The sequence below is a fragment of the Psammomys obesus genome, unplaced genomic scaffold (genome assembly GCF_907164565.1).
Source record: "Psammomys obesus unplaced genomic scaffold, mPsaObe1.curated_primary_1811, whole genome shotgun sequence".
In the NCBI taxonomy this organism is placed as follows: Eukaryota; Metazoa; Chordata; class Mammalia; order Rodentia; family Muridae; genus Psammomys; species Psammomys obesus.
The window spans coordinates 5,558,945-5,581,748 of record NW_026596256.1 but is presented as its reverse complement, the minus strand read 5'-3'; the positions used below and the strand labels follow the sequence as shown (position 1 = coordinate 5,581,748).

At 42.1% G+C, this 22,804-nt stretch overlaps 1 protein-coding gene across 5 annotated transcripts in view; it reads right to left on the bottom strand.

Annotated features, from left to right (window-relative positions):
- Positions 1–22,804, bottom strand: part of Dclk1 (doublecortin like kinase 1) — a 277,895-nt gene that overhangs the window by 78,636 nt on the left and 176,455 nt on the right. For all 5 annotated transcript variants that reach the window (XM_055596752.1, XM_055596749.1, XM_055596748.1 and 2 more), the window contains exon 5: positions 187–303. In XM_055596752.1, coding sequence (XP_055452727.1) covers positions 187–303 — 117 coding nt within the window. The remainder of the gene's footprint in view (positions 1–186; positions 304–22,804) is intronic.

The window sequence follows — 22,804 nt, the reverse complement described above, 5'->3', positions numbered from 1 at the left end:
GTCTGATTTTTTCTTCTTCTTACAGCCAACATGCTAGACTTGGACAAATCTGTTCATCCGCTTGAACATGTTCTAAAATTATAAAGCAGAGTCGACGCCTGCTTGAGAACCTCACGCTCTCCTTCCACACACCCTCGGCTGCGTTAGAAGCCGGGCAGCTGCTCGGGAGACTCTTAGTGGCTTTACCTGAGCTGGTGGAGGCGGGAGACTTGCTTCGCCGGGAAGGTCCTGGGCTCTTGGTGGTGCCCCTGCGCGACGCTGATGCTATTTTGGTGTAAGAAGTGGATTTCACCACACGACATTCTGGGGAAAGAATAAGAAGACACATGAGGGGTTGGGGGACAGTCAAGTCGAGGACACTCCAAGCCCCCAAACTTACATTACTTAGAATAATACTGTGAATAGGCTGGTAAAGGGAAGCTGTTATAGGATTTCTCTCCACGGACCCCTTCAGTTATCTGTGCTTTTGTAATTTTACCGTGAGTTTCTTCTGGTGATGGAAGATTCCACCCACCTTGACAGGCCCCAGTGTATTGTCCTGGGTCCTTAATGGAGCAATTGTGCATCTATATGATATGTGCAAACTATATGGGGGTAACACTGAAAATCAGGTGTGATCATCCTCCTTACAAATACGTGGTAACCTTCGATGCATCACTGTGAATCTACCGGAGAGCTTGCTTTCTATATATACAGTTGTCTTCCTGTGAGGGTGAAAAATAATCTCCATGTTTAAATTTTCAGTTTTTGTGTTTGTTAAATTCCATGCTAAGTATTGTAAATAATGAATAACTTCCTGTTTTTCTCTTCATCAAAGGTCTGGATAATGACATGCAAATACACACTATCTTGCTCTCAAGAACGCACCTTAAATAATGAAATTCTATGTTTTGAAATGATAATCAATTGCATTGAAAAATATGGAGTATATTAAGGCCATCGATAACTCATGATCCAGTGCCGTCTTATTTTTGAAGGCTCTAAAGTATTTTTCTAATCACGTTTCAGTTCTTGCCCCCAGGTTCCTGCCCTACTTGAGTTCCCCTCTTGGTTTCCCTCAATGATGGATGGTAGTGAGGATGAGTAAGACTTTTTTTTTGCTTTTGGTCATGGTCTGTGTCACACAGGAAAGCAAACTGATTCATGGGTCCTTTTCACCATGATGTTTGGTAGTTGTCAAGCATTTTACCACATGGAATATTCTAGTTCACTTAGGCATTTAAACTTTAAATTAAACTGATTTAAGCATTTTTCTTACTGTAATAACTCAGCAGCACCCCTGTAAATGAGCATTCAGTCACCTGATTATTCCCTTATATACATTTATTCCTTGAAAATTGAAATTCAATTTTTAGTAACTAGAAGAATATGTTGTAGGTGCTCAAAAATACTTGCTAACTGAGTGGGTTGGGAAATATGTAATTTTCCCCCTACATTATATTTTAATTAATTTTATGTGTTTGTGCATGTATATCTGCTTGTCTGTATGTGCACTATATGCATGCAGTGCCCATGGCGGCCAGAAGAGGGCATCAGGTCTCTGGATCCGGAGTTAACAATGGTTGTGATCTTCCACATGGGTGCTGGGAACTCACCCCTTAGCTGCTGAGCCATCTCTCCAGCTCTCACGGTTCTTCTAAAAGGTCTTGTCCTCCATCTAGTGTTTCAATTAAATCATGCTTTCCTTAACATATGGTCATTTCCCGGAGCTCTTGTGGCTTAGCATTATTCTAATTTTGTTTTGGAAATTTTCTAAATAAGATTAAGATATCATTGCTTAAAATCGGAAGTGGTTTTATTGCCAGCAATGTTGCAAACATACTTATTATGTGTATTTCTTCTTTTGTAATAGCTTACTAATGGCCTTTGATTGCTTGAGACTGAGAAAGCCTTTCCATTATTGGCTTGTAAGAATACAGGTTCTACATTAAAAATTTTATTCTGTAGCTTGAAATTTTATTCTTCAGTCTACCATACATAAAATGATGTTAGTAACACATTTTTCTTTGTTGGCAGTTGCTGAAGTATGTTAACCTTTTGAATTTTTTTAAGTGTAGTTAAGATTAAGGAATGGGTCTAGGGGATTCCTCGTAGGAGTCTCAAGGTCCTGGATTTAATTCTCAGAAACACACACACACACACACACACACACACACACACACACACAGAGAGAGAGAGAGAGAGAGAGAGATCCAATTTATTCATTATTTTTATAAATTCACAAGTCCAGATCTAACACTGAAGCCTGGCTTCATATTGACAATGACTTCCCTAGCCATATAATTTGCCATTTTCTAAGTTCAAAGTTCAAAATATGTTTCTTTCCCTTATGTGCTTTGAATGAAGTAGTTGTTATTAAGTAACAAGATCAATGTTGTAGGCCTAGAAAACAATAGATAGGACACAGAGAAGAGCCTCATATATTGAATTGTGGCAAAGTGAAGAGAAAAGATTTAATGGCAGGGAATGAGAAGAAAGAGGAGGAAGAAGAAGAGGAGGGAGAAGAGAAGAAGGAGAAAGACAATAATCCTGCCATGAGGTGTACGGTGTCTTCTGAGTTTTTTCATAGTAAAGAAGAGAGAGAAAGAAATCTGTGCGATGATCTATTCACGGTCAGTCGAGTTTCTTCCAGTGCTTACTTGGAGGCACTGCTCTGCTCTGGCCTGCCCAGGAGTTCTTTCTTGAGAGATTTAAAAACAAACAAACAAATAAATAACAACACCAACAAAAAACCAACCAACCTTCTTCTATAGGCTTATCAACACAAATTCAAAAGACACGACCAAAAAAAAAAAAAAAAAATCCCAGCAGTATAACACTGAACGCACAATCAGAAACAGTGAGTTCATTCATTTGATGTGGAGGTTTTAATTCACAAGGCAGAGCTTTGGAACCAGAGAAGAAAACCTCAAATTAGCTGTCCTCACAACTGACAATATATTCTGGAGTTTGTCCTAGATTTTGGACATCCGCCCCGTCTTCTGGCAGCACATTAGCAACTAAACTGAATCACCGCAGTGTGGCTGGTCTATGGGCATGCCTCCAGTTACATTTTTATCAAGTGCCCACTATGTGCCAGGCGCTGAGTGCTGCAGGCAGTGTGATGAACAATACAAAATCAGAATTTGCAACACCAACTGGCGGCATCATCTTTTTTCCACTAATTTTTATTTCATAAACCACAGCATTTGAAAGCTCTTAGCTAGTCCAACACATTGCTGCTAAATAAATATATATCCTTCTGATTTTAAATCAAAATGAAGTCTGTAATGAGGGCAGGATGACCAGAGCTCTTCATTAAGGTCGTGAGCTGCTGGACACCACCTAAATTTAAAACGATTATTTTGGAAGTTCAGTTAGTTAGCAGGCACAAGTGGTCAAAACAGAAAGTTACCAGATGGCACATTTTGCTAATAATAGCCATCTCTGAGCTTTAGCTATGAATTTAAATGTTGATTTTAGGGTTTTCCTCATGCTGTTTGTCCCAGGGACAAGGATTGCTTGCTGTAACTCTGGCTACCAGCACAACAGAACCAGTCTTGTGCATACTAAGCTGGGATTTTTCCAGCTACCAGAAATACACTAACTAGATAGTTTGTTCAAACATCTTGGTCTGATGAGAGCCAATGAAGGCATTTCAGTAAGTTTTGGAGCTTTGTCCATATCATATTGTTAACCAGTCAAATAGAGTCATGTTTACTCTGCCTCATTCCCTTACTCTGCTGAGAACTAATAGCATATGGCTCATTAAAGAATATGGAATAATTGCTCAGCAAATAAGATGTGGTTTGCTATTTGTCCTTTCAGAATGTGTGTAAACTCCAAGTGGCTTACATCAGAACCCTAGTCTCCCCGTGTCCAAATGTGATACTGGGTTTTAACTCTGTCTCTCCATGTGTGACAAAATGGTGGAAAATTTTTATCACTGGCCAGGGACAGGGGAAGATGAGTGAGTAAAAGATAAGTGGGCTCATAGGAACAATGGCAAGAATCTAGTTATAAGCTCAGGACACTGAACCCAACTTTTTATCAAAGTGTCTATTCTGTCATTAAAAAAACAAAAAAGGAACTCACTTTGAGCTACATGGAAGTAATAATGTGAGGATACTAGCACAAATTGCATGCCACCAGCGCCCCCAGGGGAAGTGAGGCTCCCTGAGTCATATTGGGGATCAGTCTAATTCTGAAAGCTTGGGCTGAGTAACAGAAAGAGAAACAACGCAAAATTATAGGAGTGGCTTTCTTGTTCTCTCTACAGGGTCAAAATAAACCCAGTTAAAGAATGTTGTGTGGGGGGGTTGTATATGTGTGTGTGGGAGGCTGTGTGTGTGTGTGGGAGGAGGTTTTGTGTGTGTGTGTGTAGGTTGTGTGTATGTGGGGGTGGGTTGGGGAGTAGGGAGTGAGGAGCAGAGTCCTCCAACAGCTTTCCAGTTAAAGGTTTAATTTTAAGTTTTTTTTTTTCTTAAGTTGAAATTACATTTTATAATGGTAAAAAACAAATGCCATGAGACAAACAAATGATGGATTCCCTTAGAGCGAAGGTCAGAATCCTTGTCAGTTTAAAACCACAATTTGCAACCTGGGGAACAAGCTGACCCAAATGTCCAGTAAAAACAATGCCTTTTTGCTCACATAAGCGACATTGTTACTGTTTCCAGCAAGGAAGAAACTGGCACCTCACGTACAGGGAAACCCCCCCTTTAGCCATCACATTTTTTTTTTATTATGATTGGATTACATCCTTGGACATTACTGATCAGCTCTGTATGAGGTTGCATGTCCTGTGTGGAGATGCTGAGCAATGCAGATACTCCTCAAACATGTATTAAAAGATGATTGTGAGCTACATAAGAAAGGTCAGACTTGCTATCGAAGATCACAGACCACTGAGTGTGCACTCGTCTTTTGGTGTGTGAGAGGTTTGGTTTCAGCACCACACCATAGAGACCAAAGTCCACATTTTTTCACAGGGACAGAAAAGTAGCGAATATAGCACATTCTAGTCCACTTTACATTAGGATCTGCAGCTTTTCCAATGGCTTCTATGCTGCAGGGCTTGATTCCTGTTGGTGGTGCGGTAGCCAGGGCATTGGACCATGAGGGCCCTGGCTCCTCAATGAGGGAATCCACTCATACTGGATAGACCATCAGGAGGTAGGGCCTGGTTAGAAGAAGGAGGCCACCGTGGACATGACTTCATCGGTCTTGTTTTAGATTCTTCCCTCTCTTTGCTTCCTGGATGCCAGGAAGTGAAAACGGTCAATTTTCCTCTGCCTCATCTTTCCCTCATGGGGGCTCTACTTTACCTCAGGCTTCAGAGCAATGATGTCAAGTAATCATTGACTGGAGACAATGGGGCAAAACAAATGATTCCTCTTTCAGTTGTTCCACTGAAGCATTAATCATGGTGATGGAGGACTCATACAGTGCAGATGAATTTTAAGGTTTTGGTACTAGGGATTTATCTAAGGGATGCAAACGTGCATAAGTGTCCTGCCACTGTGCTCCAGCCCTGGCCACAGATGAAACTTTAAAAATCTTCCAGTTCATGGCTTGCTTGTTGGAGCATGCACATGTGAGAGGGCAACTGGAGAGTTGTGAATGGGTGCTCCTCTGAAGGCCAGGATGCTGGTTCTGACTGTGATGTTAGGGGGAGATGGTGGTACCACCAAGAGATGGTGCCTAGAGAAGGTCCTTAGATCATTGAGGACATATAATTAAAGGGGACTATGGGGCACTGATCCTGTCCTCTTTCATGTTTGCTGGCTTGAGACATAAGCAGTTTGTTCAGCCCCATGCTCCTTCTCGTCAGGGGCCAAAAGCAAGGCCCTTGCCCAGTTTTCCCTTCCCTAAGCTAATTGTCTCTAATTGACACTTCTTTACAGAAACACAAAGCTGACCAACAGGTACAGAAAACTAGGCTGGCTACAAGGATTGTGGGGGCTGTGTGCCCACAGGTGAGGTGTGATGACCCCCTGCTTTGGAAAGGTTTCTACCTAACTCTTTGGGGTGAAAGTCATCATTCACCATGTGGTCTACATGCTCTGTACTGAAACTCACTTTGCAGATGTCCTGAGGATTTGAGTAGAGAGAAGCTGAAGGTTCTCTCATTTCCTTCAGGCCACTCAAGAAAAGGGCAGATTTAGAGAGCCAGCACAGATAGTGAGGTATGGAGAGGAGCAGAGCACAGACTTTGGCAGTGTTCCTGGTGGCATGAGAATCTCCCCAGTGACAGAGTCTTCCTGCTCTCAGAAACAGTTGGTGGGTCAGGTGACGTGCTACAGAAGGTGCTGAGGATTGGAAATGATTCCAGAATTGCACAGCCGTGCCAATGACACACCTGAGAGCTGAGAGCATCAGTGCATCAAGGGGCCGCATGCACCTGCTGCAGAATCTGACCAAGGCCCAAGTGAACATCCCCAGTTGTCTAGACAACCCTGATGATGGGCTGTATTCTGGGGAGCAAACACTCCTTAAATTCAGATTTTATTACATTATCTCATTCTAAACACCAGCTTTCTTGGGCGGAGACCTTTCCATGTATCTCGTCTGCATTTAGTCTTTCTGAGCTATTGAGATGATTTGAGTTCACAGACTCCATTACAAGCAGTAGATGCTTTGTGCCCTCTCCTGATGACAAATCAAGATCCCGCTTAATTTGGCAAAGGTACAGAGCCTCCAACTGTAATAATATTCATCTCTGTTCTTATATGTAAAAGAATCAGGAAGCACATTTGGTTCTAACATTTTAAGTGGCATAAACTCTTATCGTGGAGAGAAAAAAAAGAGCTGGCAATGCTACCTGCCAACTCTCCAAAAAGGTGCCCTGACGTGTGTATGTTCTCTGGGTTGAAGGAAGCCTTTGAGAAGGTCAAGGTCACTAGTAGCTACTCAGTTGACTCTTGGTTTCAGGAACATTCTCTCCTTAGAGAGCTGAATGTGGTTGCTCAGCTCCCCCAAGCTTTTCCACTGCCTAAAGGATTCACCAACCTCTTCCTCATGGATGTTGACGCCTGACCACCCTCAGTTAAGGCTTCTGCTTGTGTGGGTGAGCCAAACAGAGTATTTCTGGGATCACTGACGACTAGAGTTTTCTTCTCAGGGTAACAGAACGATTTTCATGCCCCACAGCAGCTCTGAAAGCCCCTTACAGAAGGGGCTCTGTGTGTCTGTCTTCCCAGCTGTAGGTTCTAGGATGGACTGAGTCCCCCATCCCTTCTCCCTTTCCCCCACCCTTGCCCGGTGTTTCTGCCCGACCTGGCTTGAGTCCACACTGACACTTCAGTCAGACTCCATCACCGCCGCATGTGAATCTGAACAATGCTAATTCCCCAAGCACCATATGCAGCATGTCTAAGACAAATGCGTCAAGATCGAGAAGTTCTAACACAAAGCATTAAAAAAAAAAGGTAAGGTCTGGAGCAAACTGACTTGGAGGCAAAGGCATCAATCAGCTTGGTGGTTTTTCACGGGATAGGAAAAGACCCAGCAACGGAGATTTTAAAAGTGTCTTCTAAAAATACAGAGACGTGTGGCTGAAGCGGCTCGCCTAATGGTGCGGCACAGCTTTCAGAATGCCAGCTAAGCGCTCCAGTTGGTGCCGGAGTGCTGGCACACCTCATGACTTAGGAGACCCTGGTGAGAGCTGAGGTGTTGTGTAACATCTGTGAGAGGCTGGATGGCACGTGGCATTTTCCACATTAACGTCGCGAGTCGCTGTTCAGATCTAGTGTTTCCGTAGCAGCAGTGAATCCGTTTTCCAAATATGTCCCTGTTCCCTCAGCTAACTGAGAGAAGCTGACTTGTGTAACAGTGCAGAGTTGTGCTGTCCTGAGTGGGGGAGGGGGAGGGGAACACAGTTTGACTCCAGAAGACTTCTTGGTAACTTGGGTTCCTACTCTTATTTCTGTCTTTTTCCAGTGTTCTCATCTGCAAAGTACCTGTGGCTGGCTCATTTCCCTGGGTCTCGATTTGAGCCTTAGAGGAAAGGAGAGAAAGGAGGAAGGCCTCAAGACACCAAGAAAATCTGTGCCTCCTCCCTCCAGAACTTCGTTTTCTGCAACGAATGTTGTCCTTTCTTCCTCTTGCAGTGGGGAGCTGCCAGTTGGTTTTTGCATCCTTGGCCCTTGCCCACTAGATACCGCCTTCCTAGTAATGATGTTCACGGATATCTCCACAGGATGCCAAAGAGCCTGTGGTGGGGGACCTGTTCCCTCTGGGTGGGAACAATCAGTACTTGTCTCCATTAGGCAGCATTTCCCGGTGGAGTCCTAAGTTACTTAATTCTTCCTTGAGGGAATTATTGAAAGCATTGCCCATCACCTGCGTGGACCCCTCAACAACGCTTTTCGTATTCTTTCTGCACTCCTAGCGACATGAATTGGTTCTAAGGCAAATTCTTTCAGTGCTGTCACTACTGGACGGAATGCCTTGCTTTGGTGGTTTCCCGTTAAGAATTTGGAGTTGAGGGAGGCCACAGAGGCACAGGGTAGAGGAACTTAACTTCTACCCCACAGAGTACAAGCCTGAGTTTTGCAGAGGGAGCAGGAGGACAGCCCAGGATGAGCCACTCTCTCAGCAAGCCATTTCCTTGACAGATAGCACGCATTATCTGCAACCATCCTTTCAGGAACGACCGCCCAAGCAGAGATGCTGAACCTTTGTAGCTGATGCAAGGAATTTTCTCCTTACCCACAGGGACGTGGGAGCTTGCAAACTTAATCATTAAACCTGACAACATTAGCGCACCCATCGGCTGCAGTGAAGCCTGATCTTTCTGAGCGTGCAATGGTCACTCACCTATCATATCTGTATTCCCCATGGGAACCCAATATCCACCCACAGTGGATACAGTCCAAAAAGAAAACTTGAAAAGCTCTGTGATTTGCTAGTCACAAAGAATTTGCCACCTATTCACTGACCCATGGAACTTCGATCAGGTGTCGCCATCCTTCGTGAGTACTGTGGCTGCAGTTACTGAAATTGAGTCCCCACTCCCGACCGGTGGCTGTAAATTTACCTTTATAAAACATCCTGAGTATCTTCAGGGAGAGGCCTGGATTTCCTATGGATGCCTCACCTTCCAAACTGGCATGGTTTCCACATTATTTGGCCCCAGTGTGATGCCTTCTTAGTGTTTCCAGAAGTCTGACCATGTTGAGACTGAATATCCATGGAGGCAATAGCTGGATTATGTAAGGACTTACAGCTACCTGCCCAGGAATCCAACCCTCCCCATGCTGACCAGCCAGAGAGGCAGCACACGGGAAGTCGGCATGATTAAAAGTCAGACCACTGTCTCTAATCACAACCCAGGGAGCCAAACAACCACCTCCAAGTCAAGCAGCCCTCAGTGGCCAGGGTCTAAGTCATAGCTGTCAGCTTTCTTCATTTTGTTTCCACCTTCATCTTGGGACTAACTGCCAAAAGCCAAATGTGGCCCCTAACCACTCCCGGAGGGGTGCCCCACTTCTAGACAGCCTGCGTGCAGCTTCTCCGCACAGATGCGCTCAGCATCACGGCACACCTGGGCCTCTCCTCTCCCACCGCAGAGCTTCCTGTGCCTCATGAGTTTCTGCCAGAACGCAGATGGCAGAGGCTCGCTCTCTGCTATAGTGAGCTCAGAATAAATAGCTTTTTCTTTTTTCACTTTGTCAGTCCTCTTCTATTTCTACCACACACATGGTTGTCCCACAACCATGACTAGAGCATTGGGTACCTGGGCCCGGGGAGCCTCATGTTCTCCGTCCCATCTTAGATTCCTTTGGCCATGTTTATGTGACATGTGCAGATCTGCATATCATCCCTCTCACTCCCAAAGATCTTTAGTTCACTTTTAGATGCAATGACCCCTATTCCAAATGAGGTAACATTTACAAATTGGTGTCTTTCAGTGGCTTTATTTTCTCTGCCATCGCATGCATGAAGTCGCTTTGGTAAGAGTTATCTAAAGAATCTGTCTATCATCTATCTATCTATATCTATCTATCTATCTATCTATCTATATCTATCTATCTATCTATCTATCTATCTATCTATCTGTCTGTCTATCTATCATCTATTTATTTGGTTGGAAAAAAAGTTGATCCTTCAATGACCTTATTCTCTTGTGGAATGGCCTTCAAATAACCTCCAGGGAATCTGACTACTGACGTAATTTTAGTTTCTTAAGTATGCTAAGAATCTTCCTGACTCTAGGTGTCCCTGTGCAAAGAACATTCCCTCTCTACTGTGAACCATTCCTGCTTAACCTCTTACTAAGTTTACATTTATTCTACAAATACTTTCTGCTATTTTAAGTGCCAGAATGCGATGGTTGATTAGTCAACAAGGTACCTGCTTCCTTGGAACCAAATGGTAAAAATGGCTGGTAAACCAACAGAAACAATAATCCATGCTGACTTTTAAGGGTTTTGCCAAGAGTTAAAAGGATAGTAAACCAGGGTTCCTCGGCATTTGGTGGCCAGTGAAGGTGTTTGGACAGAGAGGACATTAAAACTTTGGACTCAGGAAGAAGCCAGCCATGAGTAGGTGGGAGGAAGGGGTAGAGGGTAGGAACCTGCCACAGTTGGGAAGTTCAGGTCAGGGCCCATTTTAAAGTAAAGTTATAGAAGAGTCTCAAAATAAGGGCAGGGACACTTTACAGGAACACTTTGGATGCTGTGACACCCCAAAGGTGTGCATCAGAGTGCATGGGGGCCTGGCCGTGGGTGGGAGTGATGGAGGAATGTGAGAGATAGACATGGGATATGAGGTTGAGGATGGGGTCCACACAGGGTGAGGATAGACTGTGGGGAGACAGGGCTTCACTGGGACACAACAATCTTAGCTTACACACTTAATCTCACTATGCCGGTATGTCCTGCTGAGGGCCAAAGGCAGCACAATGGCATCCTGTGTCTACATGCAAGAAAGACCAAGCATCTGCCACTGTCCATATCCCTCTTGCAGAAGAGAAAAAGCAGAACATAGTCCTTTAAAATGCACAATATTGCCTTTCTCTGAACCTTTTGCTTTAGAAACACTGGAAGTGAGGTTTGACATATTACAAGTAAAATACAAATGATCCCACTGACGTGTAGCCAAGGAACAGGTAGCCCTTTTCTCTAGTAAAGATAAGGAAAATGCTGAGAAAAAAAATGCAAGGCTCAGTATGAAACATAATTATGCAACGTAACTTTTAGACAAAAGGACAAAAGTAAAAAGGAAATAAATTAAGAAGATGAACCAATCTTTTCTTTTTCCTTCAGTTTTGGATCTTTGTTTTTTGGTTTTTTTTTTTTTTGTTGTTGTTGTTTGTTTGTTTGGTTTGGTTTGGTTTGGTTTTTTTTCCCCAACAGGGTTTTTCTGTGTAGTTCTGGCTGTCCTGTACTCACTCTGTAGACGAGGCTGGCCTTGAACTCACAGAGATAAGACTGCCTCAGCCTTCCTGAGTGCTGGGATTAAAGGCATGTGCCACCACACCTGGTTAAGATGAATCTGTCTTAAAAAACTAGCATCTGCCTTACTTCCTGTTCTATTCCAACCTATGCTTGCAGAAACAATTCTTGCCTGCTGAGACCCTGCTTGAGTGCAGACTGCTGAATAACAACTTCTCCTACTTACTGGCAGCTCATGACCACCTGGCTCTCACCAGCTCCAAGATGGGAAGGGTCCGAAAGTAAGTATGAAGCATACAGACGAATTACTTAAGAGCTGGGAGCTAGAAAGTGAAGAATTCCCCCTTGAGGAAAGGAAGCAAAAGAACCTGTCAACAAAAAGGCCATAAAAAGAATGAACTGAAATCAAATTTGACACCTCTTTCATTAAGTGAAACTCTCCTATGTCTTGCTTTGCCTCACTCATGCAGATAAAAAATAAGTATACATTTTGGGTACAGTGGCCTTGAAGATATCCCTCCAGATCAAGAGGTGTGGAAGAGCTTTCTGGGAAGCATAGAGATGGAATTGGATTTCCAGGCAGCACACAGTGATGATACTTGTGATCTTCAAGGACTGTGCTGGTCCCAAAGGGAAAGGCACTATTGCTAAATTACCTTCTGTTTCCTCAGTGTGTTTGTGATGTGTTGGTGATGGTAGGGCTTATTTTTCTGTTTACATACTCCATGTACTGTGCTGTCCACTAGCTCAAGCCATCTGGGATTGGGAAGCTCTCAGGCTTCTTACTGCTGATGTTGTCTGTGGACTCACAGATCCAGGATTTTCATGTGATCCTACTGTATCTTAGTTCCTATCTCAGACAGTCAGGATGCTTTTTTTTAAAGCCACCATTTCTGGCCCCTCACAGTCACATTAGAGCTTGGGGAGAAGTCTTCTACATCTATGAAGAAAATCCCTTAGAACGGTAGACCCCAAATATCAGTGAGAGGGGTTTGAAGGGGTGCTTGTGAAAAATCAAGATCTTAACCAAATTGAGTAAGAGTCTGGTACTTTATAAATCACTTGAGAAGCTGGTCTATTGATGGAAATACATAAAAATAGCTCTAGAAAAGACCACTTGACAGGCACGGCCAAACGTCTTATTTAAAGAGCGTTGTTTCAGAAGATCATTTTCACTCTTCTGATAACAGACTCATTTCTGGGGTATTATGGAACATTCAACTTCCCAAGCCTTCTTCCCTAGGTGTTGTTCTGATATTGCTGACCTGAAACTTATTTTTTTTATGTAATTCTATGGGCAGCTCAGATAATTAGAGAGGCTTGTGGATTTATTTATTTATTTATTTTGACATTCACATTTCAAATAAGATCATTTCAAGAAAAATTCCATAGGTCAGGCAGGCAGGATGCCAACCAAGGTCTTGTTCAGATTTTAGAAGTCAGTTTCAGCAGAAGGACCAAGTTCTTGCTAACAGGAAGAGCTTTGTAGAAAGGCCCTTACCCTCATCCAAATGTCCTGGGAAATGGACACCAAACTTGATTAAGAACAAAGATACCCACCATGAAGGGTTCCATATTTGGAGAGAAGGCAGTCTGGCCCTACTGTGAGCAAGGACTTCCAATGGGGAACATGAGGATTCACGGTCATAGCTTTCTTGCCTCAAGGTAAAAAACAAGGCTTGGGAAGACAATTAATCAACTAAAATCGTCTTTGAGCCTACACTGGCATCAAAAATTCAGTTGAGAAGCCAAGATGAAAACCCTAGCTACAGAGCCAGGAATAAACATTCGGATTACAGTGATGAAGGAAGCATCAGAAAGTGGTGAGAGATGGCAAGGCTGTTACATTGATTCAAAAGCATCATGTGATATGAAAATCGATGTAAATCCAATTCCTAGCACAATTTCATATAACTAGCATTTGGAAAGAAGTGGGTGATGTAAATGTATATATTTGGCAGAAGGTTAAAATCTTTTTTAAAAGGATCTGACTGGGCATTTCTTTAAACTTTAGTGTTTTCATTTCTGTTATGTCACATGCATATGTGGGTGTCCCTTGGAAGCTGTGAGAGCCCCCTCCCTCCATGATAGAATTACAGGTGGTTGTGAGCTATCTAATGTGAATGCCGGGACCCGAGCTAAGGTCCTGCAACAGTTTAGGCATTGTTCTAAGCAGAAGCAAGCTATAGAATTAATAACCTCTTGGAGTGTTAAAGAGGTACATAACCCCACCCCCACCCCCTGACACACAATAAAACCCAGAAAAGATTATTAGTGAAAGAACCTCATTGCTAACACACAAAGCAAACCCCATTTCTGAAAGCAATCTGAGCGCAGGCCCAGGGAGACCCACCGGAGAAATCAGTGCTGCACACACACTGGTGTTCTAGGAATGGGCTGTGCTATGGGCTTGGACACTCTCTGAAGAAGGCAGCATGGAAAAATTCAGGGAACAGGGATGAAATAGATTCTTCCTTTTTTTCCCCCCTGTAACTCAGTACAGGAAACAGACAATGCCACGTGTCAGGGAGGTGTTTGTGGAGTCTGTAGATACTTACCCACACACTTCTGTCCCAGGGGGAGTGACAAGATAAGCTATTTCACCTAGAGACTCAATTGGATAAAAAAGCACTGATAAAATTCCAGCAAGCCAGCGCAGAAAAGGGGTCTGGAGAGATGGACCAGGGATGTGCAGACACACACACACACACACACACACACACACACACACACACACACACATTAAATGTCATAATTGATAGTGTTTCATTTTGTGAAAATGAAAACCACAGTTAAACTATGATCTAATTTATGTTATGGGGATGGAATATGTTTTCAGTTTGATTTTTTTGTTTGTTTGTTTTTTAAACAGGATCTCATTATCAAGCCTAGGCTGGCCTTAACTTGCCAGCCTCCCATCCCAGCATTCAAAACCCTGAGACCAGGCTATTTTTGAATGTATAAAGTTATGCCTAAAAAACATGTTCAGAGGAACTATGTCTGCAAATCTGTGAAATTTAAATGCATACATGGCAAAGTTCTGAAGGGAACTGAATTTATAAATAATTTTCTTTTCTTACTTATTTTTCACATATGTATATGGAAGGTACACACATTCAGAGTGGGCTAATACTTGGGAATAATTCTATGTGTTTTACTCAGAAAACTAAGCATTTTATGTACTCATGTTGTCTGCTATGCACTGTATATTTTTCATTGATGGAGATCTATTCTTCACCACTGGCTGCCTGAAACAATGGTTGGTTGTACAGTTTAATTTAAAGAAGCCTTTTCATGAGCCATTGATCTCTTTCCCCTCCTATTCCAAACAGTAGATGTGAAATTACGTTTCTGGGTACGTGTGATTAATCTTCAGTTCAGAAGTGAAGAAAGGAAGAAAAGGTTAGGAACATCTAAAGCCTTTTTTTTTTTATTAGGAGAAAGCAGGTTTTAGGTTGAAAACGTGATTTATCTCCTTTAAATCCACTTGAAGATCACCTTTACAACAAGGGTCAAATGTGGCTTGAAATGAATTCCCTGTGCAGTACTTAGGCAGGCCCTGGGTTATAGCTTTTCAAGGCTAATAAATACTGTAACCATGTGATGGCAGCCATCTAAATGGCTGTACATAGGATTTGGGAGGGATTGTGGTCTTTCAATGAAAAGAGTCTGGTTAGGAAGGAGACATTAGAGTTGACTTGTGGCCAGACTGCTTGAAATCAAATGATATTCAATTTACTTTTGGCCTTCAGCCACCCAATAAATGAGTCATTACGGCAATCTGCAAGGCTGTTGTCTCTGGCAAAATGATTCACAAAATGAGTTCAGTAGATAACTTGTTTTGGGAACAGACTTAGCATCTTCAAATATTTACTGGGTTAATTGAAGTTGTATAAAAACCCCCAGCTCAATATGTATTCTTATAAGCAAATTTGGTCTTTTATTTCCAAAACAGAGTGCCAGGCCTTGTTCACAGTTTCATATGGAGAAGTTGACTTTTCTTTCTAAAATTCTTAACTGAAGTTTAGAGAAAGATTTTTTGTTTTGCTTTTAGGAAGAAATAAACCTTGCCTCACCCCTAGCACATCATGCATTGATAAAAAGGAAGAACCCTGAAGCATCATCAAGATCAAGACAGACATGGGATACTTGATGGAATCTTAGCAACAGCAGAATTCCAGTGAATTCTACAACACTCATCTGAGGAAACTTTCATATACATAGAACAAAACACTACAAGAATCTCCCATTTTGTGGGGAGAGGACCTATGAAGACAGTTCCACGGTGGATTTGTTACTTTTGCAAAGAGGATCCATAATGTTATAGAAATTCAGATATGCAAAAATTTAAGGGGGTAAAATTATTGATAACCAAGATAAAGACTGGGACCCAGGCCATGCTGGGTCCTATAGAATCTCCTGCATCTTTTCCTGGTTCTAATTCTCAGCTCTAACTTTTAACAAATGTTTTTTGTTTATTCGTTTGAATAAATCTCTCTTACTACTTTGATTCCTGCTCTCTCTGAAACCTTCTTTAATTCATGGTGGGAAATAAAATGAAGATAAACCAGTAGACTGTTACAGCTGCACCATTATAACGATGTGTTTGTTTAAAATGTGTTATGAAGTGATAACTAATGCCACGTAATATTTGATAACGACAAACGCAAGTTGTAAAACAGAGCAGATAGTGTGCATATACGTACAGCACAGCTGAAGCATATTGTGCATAGGCTTTTACTCTACTCCCAAACCATCAAGGAACTGGACTTCAGCTCTATATTTCATTCATTTCCGATACCTTACAATATACAATGGTCGCTTTTTTGAAATGTGAAAATAGCCTTAAAATTTAGAATGATTTTTTACATCTCAACTAAAATACCTTCGAAGATAAGAGCAAAATCTGTTTTTCCTTAACTTCCTCCAAATCTTAGCCCAGCAGCCAGAGGTCACCGGTGATAGCAGTTTCTTAGGTGGCTTGTCATAAGTGACAGTGTACAAAATACTCATTCATTGCTCCACTTAACAATACATTTTGAGCTACTTACCCTATTGGCTCATTTAAATTGATCTCATGTGTATTGGTGACACTGTATTTTCTTTTTTAAATTTTATTTATTTATTTTTATTTAGACACTACATTTTCTTAAATAGTCATTTCATAATCTGTTTAGCCAAACTTCAATGAGTAGTTTTTACTTGTTTTCTCTACATGTTTTGAGATTATAAAGAAAACACAGGAAAAAAACAAAGAAACGAAAAGAAAGAAAACACAGTACACTCTATAGTATATTTTAGTATGCTTGTGCCTACAATTTCTGTAGTCATGACTGCTGAAGAAATGATCTGATATACAAGTGCCTTTAATACATTTATGTGCTGCTGGGTCTGGTACTGTTGATCTCATTGCTAGGATGGGGATCAGCATGATTTCATAGCACCTTCTCTCATCTTTCAAGTAGAAGTGTTACCTCACTGTTGTTAGTTCAAATTTCTTTCCTATAAGGTGAATTGAAAACTTCCCCCACATATTTAATAAGTCGTCTATACTTAATTTAAACTGTCTGTATCCCACATCCACCTTCTGGTATTTGTCCTTTTCTTTTTATCACTAGCCAATGTTTGTATATTAGAAAATTCAGCCCTTTATCTGACATATTTCTTGATGTTTATTCTTTGCCTCTCAAGTTTAGCTTTTGGTAGTGTTTTCCCATAAAGACTTAATTGTTTTGGCTAACCTTTTTCCTTTCATAGGTTCTGGGAACTAATTACTGTAAGGAGACTATCCAATATGGCATTTGAACAAAGGTCACATAGTATTTTCAAGGCATATTCGCAGTATGTGAGTGACATTACAAATGGTCCTAGAAATGGCCAGTAATGTACATTACTTCAGTGGTCTGTAATGTGCTGTAGAGGTGCCTTAAGCTGAGATTATAACAGCATTTTTATTAAAAAATGACCACGGTATAAATCTGTGCTTTTAAATAAAATATTTACCTCCTTTATTTGTTTAAAACAAAATTGGCATTTGGCACCACCAGCAGGAATGGGGTTTATTTCTGGGGTGAGGAAAAGGCTGTGAGATGATTGTGATAATGGATGCACAATCCTCCGACTGTACCAACAGCCACCAAACTCTTCACTTTAAATGTGTGAACTATGTAGAGTGTGAGTCACAGCCCAGGGAGGGCACCATAAATTAATTTTGATGCCTAAAATAAAGGTCTGTGTATTTCGCTCCTTGATTATGTTGCCCCTGGGGTCTGGGGCAGGAAATGATTCTGTTGAGAAGCAGCTTTGCAGAGGACTCATCTTGGAGACTCCATCTTGTCTATTCTCTACTGTCATTCTCCCTTTAAATTCTTTCACTCTCGTGGCTAGGTATAGGACAAGACTGATTGAGGGATATTTTTTTTCAATCTCTCCTTTTACATGTTTGTTGTTCTCTGACTCCAGGGATTCTATGGTTTTACTTTATGCTCTGTAACACTGTGGGATTCAACACAAGGCCTTGAAGGAGTCAAGAAGTTGACAGTAGCTGGCATCAGCTGTGGGTCCTGATGAGAAATTCGTGCCTTCTACTTGGTCTGCCCTCACATTCCTGAAGAATATGTGACAGGCCATATTACATAACCACCATTTCTAAGAACAGTTTCTCTTCTCTGCTAATTGCCTCACCAATTATGTGCAGTAGTGTTTTCTACATTTTTATTCTCTGGTATCTTCTATTAAAATATAAGAGAAGCGTCAGGCATTACTGCATTATTTCTAGGTTAGTCGCTACATCCCTAACCCCCATAGTGTGTGTCAAAGTCAAGGTAAATCACCATTTTCTTGCCACAGATATGAAATGAGTCATCGATGAGCAAAAATCTTTATAATTAATTTAAATTAGTGGAACTATCCTTTATACACACAATTGGAGAAACACTGTAGAGGAGTTTTTTGATCCATTTAACTCATATTCTGAGTTGCTTCTGTGTTTTAGACTCTGGGCAATGTGAGTCAGATACAAGTTAAAATTCAAAAGGCAGTGATCAGACAATTAAACAAATGTTCTAGAGTATTCTGCATGACCCCACAAGGGATCCAGGATCTATTACCCTCAGGGAGTTCATAGTCACAGATCTTTATCCACTCATGGACTTTCCCACAGTGGGCAGCTAACTTGCATGCAACCACAGGCAGCAGCTGCTTCAATCTGTCTTCCTGCCCTGCTCCATGCAGGTGACTGGCTGCAGCCCCCCGCCTGTGGAACAGCCTCAGCCATTCCCCCTGGCTGTACCCAGAGATGAGCAAGACGGCAAATAGGGTTGGGTAATTCGAGAACATCTAAACTGGGAAGAATGGCAAGGTCTGGAGTTTCCCGGAAAAAAAAAAAGAGGTGTAACACACCAACACCCAATGTCCAGCAATGCATTGGCAGATATGCCCCCACACAGGAACCTGTGCTTTAGTGTGGAAGGAGGAACCCAAGACTATTTGCTCCATGAGTGTGAATGAAGAAACTAAAAATGGCAGTAGTTTCTGGACTACGAAGGAGGCACAGGGGCTGCACAGGTGAAGGAAAAGTAGGTAGCATGTGTGTGGGGGGGGCAGATCTCCTAGATTGAAATTTTCCTGCTGTTTTCTCACAAACCCTACTCCAATCTCATTTTATCTACCTGGCAAACATTTCCTGAGTAGCTATTATTTCCGCAGACACTACGTATTTACCAAACACAACAAAACCCGGTCTCTAGCTTAAAAAAGGAAAGTTAGACAGATAACAATAATTCCAGCGAAATCATCAATATCTGCCATTCCTATAACGTGTCTATGGGTCAGGCCATATGCCAATTATTTTACATGCAGAATTTTATTTCATATTCTGAGTAGACTCCAATGTGACCCCATGTTAAAGACGAAGAATTCAAGGTGATGACTGACCCAGGGCAACAGAGCTTCATGGATGTGAGACAGACTTAGTCTACTCTGTGCTGGAGCTGCAGAGTGGAACTGGCACTCTGCCCTGGGACGGGGCTTTGGCCACAGAAAGGAAGGAGTTGCTCTGGCCTGGGTGTGGGAGAAATGCTAGAACACTCTGAGCATCTGATGCTTTAACACACTCTCCTACTTGAGCTACATCTAGGAGCAGGCACACGGGTACAAAAGAACGCAGAGTGTTCCAGGAGGGCTGGGGTGAAGGGGTATATGCAAAGACCTGAGCATACACAACCCAGTTCTTTTCATTTCCTTCCTCCCTCTCTCCACCTCTCCTCCCTCCTTCCCTCTTCCCTGGTCTGCCATGGCTGTGTGAACTCCAGGAGTAGATAGGATGAAAAATATGAGAAAGGGCTTCGATTTTACCAAAATTTGTCCCCAAACGTTCACAAGACAGTGACCTTCATCTCCCACCACTTGGGTCTAATAAAGATCAGTAGGAAGAGCGACCCCGAATCGGAGCACAATTGCACAGTCAGTCATAGTTAAGTGGTCTTGAATGACTATTTTTCTAATAAAAGCTCAGATGCAAATTCCTTAGATTGATTTTTAAGTGTGTTTTAATTGTTCAGAGTCATCCTTAACACCCATTTATAAAAACAAACACCGAGAGGCAAATTGTTGTGAAGAGTTGACACTTAGTGTTAGATCAATTCCAATTAAGAAACTGTTTTTTTAATTAAAAGTAATTTTAATTATATTTTATGTGTGTGAGTGTTTTGCCTACATGTATGTCTATGCACCACATGTATGCCTGGTGCCCACAGAAGCAAAAAGAGGGCATCATACCCCTTAGGATTGAAGTTGCAGCTGGTTCTAAGCCATCATGTAGGTGCGGGAATTGAACCTGGGTGTTCTCAAAGAGCGGCCAGTGTTCTTAACCTCTGAGCCACCTCTCTAACCCCGGGAACCACATTTTCTAAGTTGTGTCTATTTCAAAGCATAATGGACGGTCCATGGAACCTACATGCCATGATTTTTAGTGTCTTTGAGTCATCTGTCTTCTTTAATGAAGATAAGCTGCTGCTTTGTCAGGCCCTTGGACTTGAGGTCTATGGGTAACCATGAGTTATTTTAGGCGAAGACTTTAGAGAAGAACAAAGGATCAATTTATATGAAAACATAAGCACTCTCCAGTGATCTTCTTTATAATTCAGTATATAAACAGAATTCAAAACCCACCAGTAGTTGTCCATAGTAAATAAATTGAAGATATACTCACTTTCATAATTATCATTACTTAATGAAAGTAAATACACAAGTTTTAATGGGAAAAATAGAAGGATTATGTCTGCTTTCACAAGTACAGTTAAAAAAAAGTGTACAAGTACCACACTGATGTTCTAATAATGCCTTTTATTGGTTAATATAAATATAAAATTTTCGTCAATAAAATTTGCTTTGTGCCTCCCCAAACTTTCTTAGAAGACTTTAAGGGGAATGGTTTACCTTGACTTCAGATGAAATGTCAAGTAAACAAACACGCCCACTCCTATCAAGGGAAAGCATATTTAAAATATTTATTTTAAAAACAAGGTAGAAAATGGGTAAAATGTGCCTCCGGAACATGCAGATATCAGAGATTTTTGATTAGACTGTGCATAGCAGTAACTGAGCAGGTAAAACCTTTAAATGTGCTGTTACACCTTAGTAAGTGGAACAAAGCCAACTGCAGATTACCTGTTTTCATTGAAAGTAGAAAAGAGACGGATGCTCTTGCTGAGAAACCTGACAAGGCTTGACAGAGAGTTTTTCTTCCATCTCCCATGTTCTCAGCACCAGTACATTAACATGGAGAGGATATGGACTGGAGAGATGGCTCAGAGGTTAAGAGCACTGACTGTTCTTCCAAAGGCCCTGAGTTCAATTCCCAGCAACTACATGGTGGCTTACAACCATCTATAAGGAGATCTGGTGCCCTCTTCTGGTGCGCAGACACACTTTAGGCAGAATACTATATACATTATATACTATATACATTAAAAAAAAAAGATGGCTTTTCCGGTCCAGACGCTGCTGGAACCACAGGTTACTGTGCCAACATGATTTGAAGCTACATGGTCAAAAGTCGTAGGGTCTGCCAACCAAAGCCCAGTTCAAACGAAGGCAGAGGCCACAGCTCTAGCTAAGGCCCAGGCTTCATCTTCAGCTCAGGCTCCCAAAGGTGCCCAGGCCCCTGTGAAGGCCACACAGGAAAGGCTTCTGTTAATGTGAAGACAGATGGACTGGTGTGACACACCTACACTATTTACAGATGACCAGTGTCTTAGGCTATTTTTACAGATAACCCTAAGGCAAGATCTGTTAAAAGAAAGAAAGAAAAAAGATGGCGAGGATATGTCCCTGACTTTAGGCAAACCTTTAGAGGTGTGGGAAGAACGGATGCACACTTGGATCATTTCAGCCCTGTGGTTGGTGTGCTGGACTTGAAGACTAGAAGATAGATGTCCATCAGGGTGTGGGTGAAGCCAATGAAGCAGGTGACAGTAATAGTAACAGGCCAAACGGAAACACTATGTTTTGAAATGGTTCTGAAATGCCTCTCCAAAAGCTATCTAGTGAAGCCTTGGTGCCCATTGTGGAAGCATTCTCAAGTGGGGCCTCGGGGAGGTGACTGAATGATGAAGGCACTGATGCCACAAACAGGTTAATTACTGACAGGTGCCAGTCTTGATGGCTTATTGGGAGGTGATGGAAACATGAGGAGGAAGGCATAAACAGAAGTTGCTCACAAAGAGGTGTGCCTTTCAAGTGTGCACGAGGTGTGAGTTTCTCTGGTCTTTTCTCTCTCTCCCTCTCCCTTCTTCTCTCTTTCCCCCTTCCCTCTCCCCATCCCTCTCTCTCCTTTTCCTTCTCCCCTCTCCCCCCTTCCCTTTTCCCCTCTTCTCTCCTCTCCTCTTCTTTCTGCCCACTCTGAGATGAGCTTTGCTCTGTTACATGCCCACATTGATCCCTGCATCACTGTAAATCAGAAATGACAAAGCCAAGTGACCATGGACTGAAATGTGAGCCAAATGAACCTTTCATCCTTTAGTTGATTTTTCTCAGGCACAGCAATGGAGAGCTGACTAATACAGACTGTGTGCTGATAAACTGGGAAGAAAGAGAATGTTCCAGAATGTAGAATAGTATAGTCAGGAGAAGGAGGGGTGGAAGGCAGCCCAGAATACAACCTGAACCTATCAGGTGATGACGGAGGCAGGTAAGAGTCAGAGGATATAGGGTCTGTGAATGTCTTTAAGGTGGACAAGGGTATCTACCAAAATATTTTGAAGAATGAGAATAATGTCAACGGAACTAAATGTTAGAGAAAATAGTTGGCAGCAGTTTCAAGGATAAACCAAGGTGCAAGATTTGGCAGGAAAGCAGCCAGGGGATGATCATCATGTGATGAGAAATGAAAAGTGCCTTGGCTCAATCACTCTAGTAAGTGAGCG